The following is a 13,552-nucleotide window of genomic DNA, read 5'->3' as shown; positions in this document are numbered from 1 at the left end:
TTCATGATTTAAATAAATACAGAAAATGATAATGGATTGTTTTTGTAGATAACAATGCTTGCTGGATTTTTCATAGGGACTGTTTCTCTGAGGCTGATTTCTGCTGAGAATTTCAACGTTCCTGATGTATTTATGAGTTTTATGCTTTGTCACTAGGGAAGATAAGATGATTTAGATTTAGTCTACTTGATATTTCTTCCTCACCTCAAACTCACAGTAATGCTGAGCTGATCAGATTTTTTTTCTTTTTGTGTGATCTAGAGAAAAGTTGAGAATTTTCTCATTTCATGTCGTTCCTGCAGGCTTATTGTAGTGACTAAAAGTGGGATATATTGCAAGACATTTTTATTGAGTGTTTTTGGCACACACACACACAAAAAAAAGGACAGATTATGAGTCTTCCCACTTTCATTTTTCTCAACTGTGAGGCTTGGATAGTGTAGATAATAGTTTGATTTTTAGATATTCATCCAGCCAGCAGCTGCTTAGGGTTTGCTGACCATCCATTTTCTTGTATTTGAACTAGCTGAAACGAGATGAGTCAAAGGGAAGGCGAATATGAATTTTAAAATCCTTTTAAAGTATTGATTTCCAAATTCTAAAACCCGGCAAAAAAAGATTTGATTTAGCAAAGCCGAACCAACGGTTTATTCTCCTGCATTCAAAAGCTTGGATTATAATTGATGAGCACACACACTCTGGCCAGGGCTGGCTCTGGAGGTTATCTCCCCAAGTCCTTTCCTTGCCCCTGCTACCCTATTGTCTGAGGGTCTTGTGAGTCAGCTCCTGAGCAGATGCAGTTTATACCGTGACATTTTAAGGCAAAACAAAAGATTCCTTAATTCGCCTTCTGACTCATCGTGATCAAATGATTCGGGCTAATCTGAACCCTTGCTGAGGTTTTGCTTATCTGCTGTTTGGATTTAACAATCATAATGAAGTTGTGGGGTTAGCTCCTCTCTGAAGGGATTTTATGAAAGGAAATGCTTGCCCATACTCGTGTTAAAATGGATTCAGTCTGCTTATTTTTGAATCCTTATGCAAAGTCTGAGAAAATTCTATTGTTCTGTTGTTCTGATACAAGTCTAGAGCTGACTATTTCTGACATGCTTTTGGTGAATGAGGGAATATTTCCTCAGCCCAGCATCAAGCTTCTCCCATGAAAACAAAATTTAACATGCTGCTTTCCTTCAGAGGTTGAGAGAATATATAGTGTAAATGGAAGATTTCTTTTTTTCCTTTTTTTTTTAAGGTAATAATGGTTAGAGGGTCAAAAAGTGGGAATTGAAATAGGTGGTATTCTGCAAAAAAATTTACAGCAGAAAAATTCAGGACTTAAAAATATAATTGTTTTCAGGGTCTAAGTTTGAATTAATTACATGGCTGGTCTTTGAGATTTGGGTGAGACAGATTATTATCTGTAGGAACACAGAAGAAAAAATATAGAGCCAAAAAATTGGGGTTTGTTTTGTTTGCTGTTGTGCTGTCCACAAGACTGCCTCAGTTCTCAGCAGCAGTGATGCCAGCCGTGTAAATCTGAAATGCTGCTGTTTCAATTTCCAAAGGAAGTTGCTCGTGTCCATGTAAACATATCGTATGTTATAAGGCTGGTTTTTCCGATGAGCTGCATGTATGTATTGTAACTTTTATGTAATGAGTTACCCTGGAAACACAATTAGGCAAATAGTGCTCATTCTTGCAGCCTTTCCCAGCAGATAATTAATCACTATGAGAGCTGGGCCCCCAGCTACATGCACAAGTGTATAGGGAATGTATAGGATAGTTTTTCACGGTCCAGCCTGAGGTGCTCAGCAAATTCTTACTATTTAGAAAAAGCTGTTTAAAATAGTGTTTATTTCCTTTGAAAAACACATTTGGACATCTGATGCTTTAAAGCTTTTTGCATGTTATTGCCTATATGGAGTCATTGATTAATACTTCATAAAAGGAAGATAAAAATGTAGCATGTTCTACAAGCTTCTGTTCTGAAATGAATTAGTGACCATGGGGAAGGTATTCTTGGTTGATGTTTCCCACTGTATGTTGTATGGTCTGCATTTTTAGATGGTTTCCTCTGCAGTATATAAAGATTTCAAGCAAAAAGAAAAGATGATATTGATACAATTTCTTTAGCTTTATATATTTATATATATATATATAATTTTATAATTTATTGGTCAGGGATTACCCTAAAAGAGCCATATTTCTTGACTTACTTGCTTATTCTGAGGATTTTATTGGAAACTGCTTGGGAGTAGTAAAAGTTATGGTAGAAAGCAATCCTAATTATCCGGGGTTAGGGGCAAATGAATAGTGAAGAAAGACTGATCAGGCATGGGCTATTCCCTGGGAGAGGGAGCACGAAGGGGGGTCCCCATAGAGTGCTGGAAGACCCTGAAAGAAATGTATTGATGTCAGTAAGCAGCTTGAGATAGTGACTAATTTGAAAACAAGAGGTCATTGACTGAAACTAAGGAGAAGACAAGCAGATAAGGAATTTGTGTGGCGTTTTTCCCACCATGGGTAGGTTAGAATATGGAAAAGTGAAAAAGCTGGGTCATAGAAGTACTGTGCTGCTGCTTTGAAAGCAGCTGGGCACATGTTTGGAAAAAGAAGTTTATATACAGAGAGTAAAACTATTTCTTTTTCAGTAGCTAATCTCATGCAGCAGAGGAGTGTTCAATTGACCAGTGGTGGTCTTCTGGCTGTAAAGGGTACAATTTGGTGGCTAAAGTGTGGATATTCCACAGTTTCTAGAGCTGGACCAGTTTAGTCACTTTTAAGGATAAACTCTGTTTAAAGAGTGAATCCATAACAGTTGCATCTTTTATTCAGGTCACTCCATGTACTGTCTTGTGAGAGCTTTACCACCTACATGCAATGAAAATGAATCTAACGTAAAATGTAGTTCTTACAATTTAATAGATTTATGTAGGCGAGCTACTTTTGTGTCTTCTGGAAAGAAAATGCATATTTTCCAAAGGGGACTTCAAGATTTTTTTTAAGGCCAAGTGAGACATGTTCTCATAAATGTCATTTTTGCAATAAGCATCTTAACTTTGTTCGTGTTTGATTCATCATGAGGAGATCAAATGCCTTTCAAGTAATGTACCATGAGTTTCTGGAAGAGATACCAAAAGCAGCAAATTGTGTAAAACTCCATGGGAGCTGATCCTGGGCAACATCTATTAGCAGGAAGTAACAGCACATTCACAATACTTGCTCTATATGTGCTTTGTGTATATGTGTGTGTCTGCACATGCACATGTAAGTTGAATTTAGATACATGCATTGGTATTTTCTACAGTGACAATAGGTGATTATGGGATATTTTACCCCATATGGAATAAAACTCATTAGCATCCATTTCTATAGCAGTTCTTATGTAGTAATTTAGGCATATTCATTTTACTTTTAACTTCTGGGAAGGGTGGAGGAAATCTAATTGTAAAAGAGAAGCAATTCCTATCGTGTATAGAATGTGATGTGACAATTCTCACACACGGTGGAAGTGAGGAAGGATTGGTCCTCAAATTAGCATCCATTTGCATTCGGTTACAGTGAGTGGTTCTGCATGTTTTTTTCTGCATTGACAAAGGATATTAACTTAAAAACTGACATGTCAGCAGTGAATTTCTATCCCTGCAAGGCTGTTAAAATCAGTGTAAAACTTAGAAGCATTATCTTCCTGTATAATTTTTTAAAATATTAGATTGTGCCTGTGTCTTCCATTTGCAGTGTCACCTTCCTTTGGATTGTGTATTGACAAAGCCATATCACATTTGTACATTTATTACATGCAGTCTTAAAGTATTAATACAAAATGTGTAAACAGTAACACATTATGTAATGCATATATGTAATGTATACTCTGTGTGTGCATGACTGTCACAATAATTTTAATTACTTCACTTTTATTACTTTAAGCACTCCCTTCTCCACTTACATGCTTGCTTTACCCATTGGGTACTTTTGTTGAAGTTGTTTTGGTTTGGTTTTCTTTTTAATAAAGGTAATGATTTTTAATTTGGGTTGTTAGGTGCATAGAAGCACTTAAGTATTTTATCTGAAATTACAGGCAGTTCATTGACTCAGGCATAGGCTGGGTCCATCCCTAGCTACACACACATGCACACAGATTTTGTTCATCTCAGAGAGTGAATAAAGCTTATAATGAAAATGCCAACCTGAATACATTAGTCTTTTTTGTTATCTTTAAAACTGTACCCCTCACTAGGATTTTGCTGATGCTTTTCTCTTTCCGTGAAAAGTGTCAAATGATCCTCCTGACCAAGAGCAGAGCTACAGCAGCAGACATCTGGATAGCTACAAATGAAAATTGCTTTTATTTTTGTAGTTTCTGCTGATGGTCAGTCCTCTTTTTTATCTCTAATACTTACAAGCATTTTTATTTAGTGGGCACTTAGAGAATGCAAGTTGAAGGAAGAAAATACTCTTGTTTCTTTGCAGCAGAGCACTTTACAAACAGCAGTTACTCATAGGACACATTTTTCACTTCCATGGCCTTCACTACACTGTACTGCTGGTTTATCTTTTTAACATTGTGGTTCCATGTTGCCTTTCTTCTGTCATTTCCCTCAAAATCACCAATGTGGAGGTAAGGGAAATAGGGAAGGCTGCAGATACAAAGCATAGATCTCAAACACCGTAAGCTTTAGCAGTTTCTAGCATTTTTGTGAGGCCAGAAGTGAAGAGCAGAAACTCAGCTCTTTTCAGCCCAGGTTCATTCCAGCTAACTTTAGGCACATAAAACATCCAGTGTTAAGCATCTCACCTAACCTAGTTGTCTGGGTCTCCTCAGTCATCAAGGAGAACGATACACACCTCTGGAGGATAATTCTCAGGCAAATGAATTGCCCATCAGAGCTTACCCTCTTTCTCTCAGCTGTTGAGAGAGGAGATGACTAACTCCAATTCCAACTTCAAGGATGGCTGGAGTAGATGAGATGAGGTTGGGCCTTTGAGACTAAGCTAGTTAGTAAATATTACCGGTTTGCTATTAAAACTAATGGTCAGTGAAGAAGTGGTGTTACACTCCCCCTAGTTATGACCCTTTTCTCTTTAATCAGATTGAGTTTGCCCCTCATATGCTGTGATTAAATGTTTTGCTGCAACATTAAGTACTCAATGGGGCAAACACTTGCTGGGGCAGCTACATGAGCCTTCCTTTAGAAGCTCTCAGTGGGAAGCTGGAGGCATGTAGGGCTTTAGGAGATTTGCAAATCTTCAGCGTATCTGTGCTATGTCCAGCTACATTAGACATTGGAAACAGCATGGCTGTGACAGTGTAATAGTCCATGAGTGCTGATTTACCCTCCTAACTCCCCAGAGAGCCCACTTGTGTCTCTATACACTATGGCAGACAGAAGTGTAGATGGGTATGTTTGTGTGTTAGGTGCCTGACAGAACTGGATCTATTTACTCTCTGTCCCTTGGTCTCCATAGTTCACTGTCCCCTTGCTGTGGCAAAGCTGAATGCAGAAAAGGGCCAGAAAATGCAGTGCCAAAGAAAGCCTCTTTGTCAGTCTTCAGATGGGGAGGGAGGAAAGGCAGCCTAAAACTGCTGCGCGCGTTTGCTCTGACCGTGACGCGCCACGTTAGACATGAGTCATGCAGCCATCACCCAAACATGACAAACACTTGTGTTCTTCCTAAACACAGGCACACTGTGATGAGACAGCTTGGTGTCCTCACTGGCACTGTGTTGTTTCCCCTTATTTTCTTTCTCAAGTGTATTTCTGCTGTTTCACATTATTACGCGTGTATCATCCGGCTGCCTGGGAATACTGAGCCGTGCAGGATCCGAGGCTAAAGGCTGTGATCAGCAGCATCCTGCAAACACTAATTGGCTCTTCTTCAGCTTCTAGCAACAGCAGCATAAAGGAGTGTAGTAGGGACTGTTCCTTCAAGATTTTAACAAGCTAGTTTTTAATCTTAGCTAACAAGTCCCTTTGCCCTTCAAGGCCTAATTCAAAATCTATACAATGTAATAAATATAAAAAGATGCATTAGGCAGGTAATATCTGAGTAGAATGAAGCTGAATACTTTCTGAACACAAAAAGAAAGGTGTTTGACAGGTCATTTCTGTATTGCTCTTAGTACTCCATTTTTTTCTGTTGGGATAAATGCTTATTGCCACACTGATCATCATAATTTCCTGAAGGAGAAATGGTAAAGGTGCTAATAACCCCCCCTTTACAGCTGCTCAGCACAACTTCTACCTCATACATTCAGTATTGTGATCACCTTATGGTCAAGAAGAACAGAAAGAGAGCTGAGAAAGGTGCAAAAGGTATTGGAAAAAAAAAAAAGAGGATCTATCTAGGTCTTCACCTCTCTAGTGTCCAAGTACCTTATAATCATTAATGGATTTGCTTTCATAACAACTCATTAGGTAGGGAAAAAAAGGATTCATTTTATAAATGATGGTGTGAGACCTAGGGTGAATTTAATGATTTAGCCCAAGTGGCTAAATCATTTAGCAGGAAGTCAAAATTTCAGTTCTGAAAAGAACTGAAATCTATCTAAACATAGCCCCTAATGACCAAGCCATCCTTTAGGAATCACAGTAACAAATTTATAGCCATTCTACAGAGTTGTAATCATATCTTTTTGAGGTATATCTGGAAGTTTTTCCCAACTAGAAAAATCCTTTTTAATTTAATATTTATGAGCAAAATGTATTTGTGAAACATTCACAAAGAAAATTCTTCAGTTTGGGCTATTTAAAAGGAAACCCCCCACAAATAACTGCTTTGATGAAGTATTTAAACATCATTTTATTTTTATAAATACACAGGAAATTCAGAGCATCTAGAATCTAAAATATTCCTTTTAAGACAGAGCTTTAATATAAAATTCTATCAGTCTCAGAATCTACACTGCACTTTTCATTAGTACTGAATAAAATAGAACATCTGACTTTGCTTTCAGTGTATGTTGAAGCCTACTACATAAAAATATCAAAGATTGCCTTAATTAAGGTAAAACTTCTCATGCATTTATGTAAAAATGGTGATTGTTCTTATAACTGAAAAAAAAACCAGCACATTTTCAGATGCACAAACTGTAGTTTGCTGAACCTGAAAAAACTTTTTAATGACATGCCTTCATTTTTTCTTCCCAGCTGATCCATTTAAAGATGTTATTCCTCTTGACAAACATTGTCATATTCCTGTGCCATCACAGTGACAGCAGTACTGCTACAACGTGGAAGGGACCATCCTCCACAGAGTGTTTCTCATCTGTCTTGTGCTTAGCAAAATAGGACCCCTGCCATGTCTAGGGGAATGAGAAGAGAGGGAAGCTTCCATTTTTATAGTCATAAAACTAACATTAGGTAATTCAGGGTGATTTTAAATATTGTGAGCTGCTGGTCACCTCATGGAGCCTATTGCAGCAGAATTAGGCTGGGTCGTTATTTATTGCATAGAAAAGAAAGAAAAGGGGAATTTACCCATGTTTTTATGACATGCTGGATACTCCACTTACACAACTATCTAAGGGCAAACACTTTAACCCCTTGAGATCTGCTAATCAGGAGCACCAGCTGTTAAGTGCCAGCGTGCATCCAGCATTCATGCCTGCGGGGAGAGAAAGGCTTGCAGAGGATATGACCCTAAACTTCAGAAACCTCTTCTCTCCCTGGGGGCAAAATATCATTCAGCTTGCATCTTCTCCTGTTTTCTTCTAGTTTATCCAGTTAATGTTCCTGATGTGGGTTGTTGTGCACTCGCTGTGAATGCTTCAAGCCTTTAGGAAGATGATAGTTAATTACTGAAGTTAAAATCTGGCTTGCACTGGTGTGGAAGTGCTTTCAGAGGTATTTACTCAGCCAGCTCACTGAGCTGCTAGGGGCAGGGGAAGGCTGGCAGTATCTGGCTCACAGTGAATTACTGCAAATGTATGTTCTGTTTAAAAAAAATAGCACATTGCACAGTCATTTTTCCCAATACTGGTGGTACAATATTAGCTCAGTCTCACACCAAGTCACATTTGTGTGTTCATTTAAAACAAGCAATGAAATCCATTGTGAAAAAGCCTGTCACAAACACAACCCAAATTTATTCCCTGCAAAGTAAAATACAGTCAAAAGGTTAAAAGGCCATTCCTTATTTTTTAAATGCTTCTTTTATCCCTTTCTTTAAGCTTCTGAAACCAGTGGCAGACACATATATGTTGGTGGGAAGAAAAGATAGAAAATACTTTCTTTTTGACATATTTTGTTTTCTTTTCTAAATGTTACTTGCTCTCCAGCCTAGTATTTTTAACCCTTCCTGTAGATTATTTGTTATATGACAATAAATTGACATCTGCATCTATTACTGGACTTAATAGTTTAGAAGCCTAAGCAAAACACTTTGAATTATTGGATATCCTTGAAATCAGTAAATCAAGCTCTTCTAGCTTTTGCTTTAAACCACTGCATCAAATTTAGTTTATGTGGGCTTTCCAGATAAGCAGTGTTTCAAATGCCTTAGCAGTGTGTGGATATTTTGCAGCCATCTCAGTAAGAGCATGATTTGACCCTCGTGTCCTTAGATGCAATATTCCTCTTTCCCAATGTCATGTAGCATATGCTGTATTTTTTGTCACCTGAACCAGCTCAAAAGCATAAATAAATTGTTATTGGGTACTGTAGAATGTAATGCCACATTGTCATACTCCCAGATGAAAGAGGAAGCCTCAGCATGGCAAAGAAAGTGTTGAATTTGTGTCAGATTTCAGCAAAATAATTCCAAAGGGAGTTGAAAGTTCATGCTGCACTTAAACAGTGAGCTCTTCTCACCTGTGAAGGCAGGTTGGGTTCAGACCTCCCTTTGTGCCTTGAAAATCTCTTCCTTTGTCTGTGTCTGTCACCAGAAAACTTTTTACAGACTATTGCACACGCCAGTGGTAGTGAGCTGAATTTACATAATCCAGCAGCAGAGTATCCTAAATTTAAATAGAAAAAAGCCCTCATCACAAAATGAGATTTAATAGAGGACTAGCAATGTATATTTAAACACATTTGTTTTAGCCACAATAAGGGAAGAGATGCAGAACATGTAGATGCAGAGGAGGAAGAGAGGCTTACACATGCAGAGAGAGAATAAGTCATGCTGGCTTTTTCCTATGCCATTGATTTCATCTCCTGTCCTGTGAATTTTCTTGTTCCAAGGTGTTTTTCTTCTGAAACAGTGTCCTGTCTTTGCAGCCCTAAGTTTCATTGATCATTCTCTCCAGGCACTTACATATTTCCCATCACCATAGTATCCAAGGCATTCAGAGGTGGAAAAAATGGTGTAGCAAACCAATCCCTGTCTCTGCTTTGGATTGCCTCTAATCCAATGGCATCTCAACAAGACACTTGACTTGCTTGGCTTTTCCTTAAAATTACCTGTGGCTGAGGACATCTGAAATGCTTTTGGGTGAGCTGCTGATCACAACACATGGGCTAGGGACACTAGTGAGTAAAAACTGATGTTTTAGGGACTTTACTGACAAAACACTTCAGAACAACCTTCCCCTTAACCATACCAGCCCACTAGGACTGTTCTCATGTTCCAGTGCATGCATGTGCTTTGGTGTTTTGCTAAATCAGGGATTTTTTAATCAAGTGTTGTTCATACTATTAGTCATGTCATTCCCTTAATGATGATAAAAAAGCAAACATCAGTTCACTAGTAAATGCTGCAGTCTGCATCACAGAAATGGAGGAATTAACTCTTTCAAAGGTAAACTCAGAAGCCTGTCTGGCCATTAAAGAGTGTAATAACAATGTCTTGTCATAAACTTTTTCTCTTTTTGTCCTGAGAGTAGAGTATTTTCAAATAAAGATCATCCTTCAGTGGTGGGGGAACAGAGATGTTACAGTCATGGGTACTTGAGCCTGCCAGCTGCAGTGGAGGATCTCTGGGTTCATCCTTGCAGCACACACCTGGGAAGCTCAGAACTGTGGATAGCCTTGTCCATGGATAGCAGTGTCTTAAATATTTCTCAGATCTTAATTTCTGAAAGGAGAATTTCTCTTACTTTGAACCAAGATGCTGCTGGAAGTTTTTGTTTCCTGGAAATCAAATGAGGCTGCAAGTGAGGCTGTAAAGCATGTGCAGCACTCACATAGCTCTGCTTCCTTCCACAGCAGTGATGGAAAAGGAAAATCCCACGAAATTGCATGTGTGTGTGAGATTAAACACTGAAGAGAGCTACTGTGTTACACCAGTGTTAGGGTTTGTGAAGAGGGTACCTTTAGTGATGCTTTCCAGATGAATTCCCACTGCAAAACCTGCAACAGATTTAAGGTATAATTACTGTCAGTGTTATCAGACTTTACAGAGTATGTAAGTATTGCTTTGCTCTGTTGTAAGGAGATTTGGGGGTTTTTAATTTTTAAATAAAAGCTTCTATTCTTTTTCAAAGCTCATCCCTGTAGATCCTGGGGAGGGGTGTGGAGCAAAAGGCATGCAATGTCCCAACCCATGGTAATTAGCAAAACTGTCTGTAAGACACCATTTCCAAGTTGTCACTATTATATTTAATGAAATAATTCATTCAATTTCTGATACAGCTGAAGAACATATTTTCATTTATTTGGAGAACATATTCCAAATAAATTATTCTTGTAGAGTTGATGCTGTTTTTAAATATAATTTCATAATTTTTATCAAGGAAACCAAATTAAATCATTCAGTATTCATTGCTATTCTGAATTTTTTTAAAAGATGGTGCTGAGCTATAAAGTTGAGTTGGGTAAATGAGGAGGTGCATGATGTTTGCATTGATATGAACCCAACTATGGGTAGACCAGCCCTTAAATTATAAGAGTTGTAGGAGGAGTGGTAAGTGTTGGGTCCAATTCTCCAAATCCAGTTCTGGGAACTCAACAAGTGTGTGTTCTAGATATGTACAAGTTACATTGCAGTGCTCTAGGTGCATGGCCCACAAGTTGGCCACTGAGGCCCCTGTGAATATATGGGGATATTTAAATGCCTCCAGAAGGAAGTCCAAATTGGCAGAGGAAATTTATAGGACCAGGCAGCAGGAAGCAGTTGACAAATCTTCAGAGCACACCACGGAGTATCCCTTAATATAGAGGAGATTCCAGAATTGTGGCCAATCCCTGCCCTTGATAAACCATCCAATGACAAAAGTAAATGTACAAAAAAAGAGAGACCTTCAGTCAACACGTTTCCAAGCTGCTGTAGCTATGGGCCCACATCAGCCCTAGGAGAATGAACAGCCACCCAGGGCAGTAGGGCACAGGAGAGCAGGGATGGGGTGGTTACACGTGCATTAGGATGACCTTCTGCCCATCTGCCTGGTGCTTTGGTACCATGAGATGTTCTTGCAAGATGTAGAAGGGAGCAGATATAAGAAAGCCAAATTCTGCATGTGAACTTTTCACCTCAAAGGATTTCCAGCCAGGCTTCTATTCTTGAAGCTCATACAGGAAGGACCAAAATCCTGATTCCCACTCAATCCCTTCCTAAAACATCAGATTAGGCACTTAAGGAAAATGAGAAGGGTGGTCTTGAAATACCAGTCACTGGAGGAAATCGAGGAGGAAATCAGCATCTCCCTGTCCCCTTCAGTTCTCTAATCTTTGTGGATTATAAGAAAGGGAAGGGGCTCAAGGACTTGCTTTGATCTCCATAGTTCATGTATTGAAAGGAAGCTCCTCCATGTGTGTGGGGCAGGGAGCCAGTCCCAGCCAGGCTGTCTGTGCCTGTTTCACCTGCCCTGCTGCTACCCATGGCTGCAGGGCAGCTGTGTCCAGACACCCAGAGAGGAACCTAAAGAAAATGCCACAGACTGGCCAGGTGAAACAGTGACCACACAGCAAGGTGGTCTGACAGGTCCTGAACTAGGAGACCACACACAGGTTTTCTGGATGTCAGCTGCAGGTCAAAAGGTCACCTAAATCTTGTTTTTACAGCATTAATCTTTATGTGGTTCAGGCCCTTAATTCAGTGCATACTCTTAGAAGTGACAAAGGGGATGCTCAGTGGCATTGCCATGACAGACCCTCAGGTTCCACAAAATATATTCTGCTCTGGTGCAGAGACATTTTTAAGAATTTGTTTTTCTGTGGCTTCTCTTGAATTAATGTTAGTAAAAGGTGCCCCAACCTCTTATTTTTCTATATGAAGACAAAAATTGCAGCTGCCTGCCAAGTCTGCTGAGAGATGGATGTAATAATTTTCAATTGGACTGTTAGCCCAAAGGGAACCCGATAGCAAGAGATTGACAGATGCAGCATGGATTATCTTGTGCTCTGAACTCAGCCCAATTTGTGGTTTGTTGCAGGTGCTAAAGAGATTGATATTGCTGCTACCCTGGAGCACTTGAGGGACCAGAGACCAGGCATGGTCCAGACAAAGGTACTGTCAATAAATCCACTGGGATTTTAAATACATTAAAGGTCTTTCACAGTAGTTGTTTTCATGACAGAAGAGAAAGGGTATGACCTAATTTAACGCAGGTCGCTTGCTGATTACTCTGTTTGGCTCCCTCCCAACTGAGGTTTATTTATGCTGAAGATTTATCTAGGTTACTTTCTTTGGTGTTTACTGTTCTTTCTTGCAACATCTCCAGCATCTATCTTGATTACCATATATGAAGGACAGTCAAGACAACAATCTATAGCCTGCTAAAGAAAATGTGCATTTGAAAGAATGTTCTTGCTTTCATCCTGAACTATGGATTATTTTCTTAGAATATCTGTGCTTAACTGTGCTTGTAATTTTTTTTACACTTCTACTCATTAAAGAGAAAGTAACTGCTGCATTTGATATTTTCCTCTGAAAAAAAACTCAGAAGTTTTGAATTAAAGGAAATAAAGTTTTGCAGGGAATCAAGTAATTTTTAGTATCTTTGAATGAAGGAGCTTGCATCAGCCTTTATGGATGTAACATGGTAACTATATTTTTACACTTTGGTGAGATGAATGCCTTACTCTCAGATTCCTGTCAGTTGTAATAGTTTTGACATTTTTCTACAATGTAAAACTTTTAAACATAGTAGCTGATGGTGCAATTTTAGTCCCTTAAATTAGAAATGAAGCTTTCTGTTATTAACAATTCCAGTGATGTATGGAATGATATTGTGGGAGATGTGCTGCAAGTTAAGAGCTGCAAATATGACAATAAAAAAATTCTTTCATGGTATGAAGGTGAAATAAATCAGTTTATGGCCTTATAAAATATCAAATGATAGTTATAGTCCCAACCTGAGCAACAAGAGCAATGTGACAGCACTGTGTCTTGGCCAGGCTGGAACTGATAGGAAATTCTGCAGTGTTTAGGGAGTTGAAATTGCTGAGGGGCAAAGGTGAAATAAATATGTGTTGCAGGAATCATTGGTTCATCATTTTTCCTGAATGTCTTCCCAATTATGTTATTTCCCACTAATATTAGGGGAAAACACTGCTGAAGAACAGCTTGGGGAATGTTAATTATTATTTACCAATTAAGTAAATGCATGAAAAATAAAGATGAGCCAATCAAAACTAACTAATCTTTATCTGCAAGGAAGACATAAAATTGCACA

General features: G+C 38.7%; 1 protein-coding gene across 2 annotated transcripts in view; it reads left to right on the top strand.

The window, feature by feature from the left end:
- Positions 1-13,552, top strand: part of PTPRN2 (protein tyrosine phosphatase receptor type N2) — a 636,599-nt gene that overhangs the window by 614,873 nt on the left and 8,174 nt on the right. For both annotated transcript variants that reach the window (XM_030971071.1, XM_030971072.1), the window contains one exon: positions 12,311-12,384. In XM_030971071.1, the coding sequence (XP_030826931.1) occupies positions 12,311-12,384 (74 nt within the window). The remainder of the gene's footprint in view (positions 1-12,310; positions 12,385-13,552) is intronic.

This window comes from Camarhynchus parvulus, chromosome 2 (genome assembly GCF_901933205.1).
Source record: "Camarhynchus parvulus chromosome 2, STF_HiC, whole genome shotgun sequence".
Classification (NCBI taxonomy): Eukaryota; Metazoa; Chordata; class Aves; order Passeriformes; family Thraupidae; genus Camarhynchus; species Camarhynchus parvulus.
The sequence above is the reverse complement of the archived record's forward strand: the minus strand, read 5'-3'. Positions and strand labels throughout refer to the sequence as shown.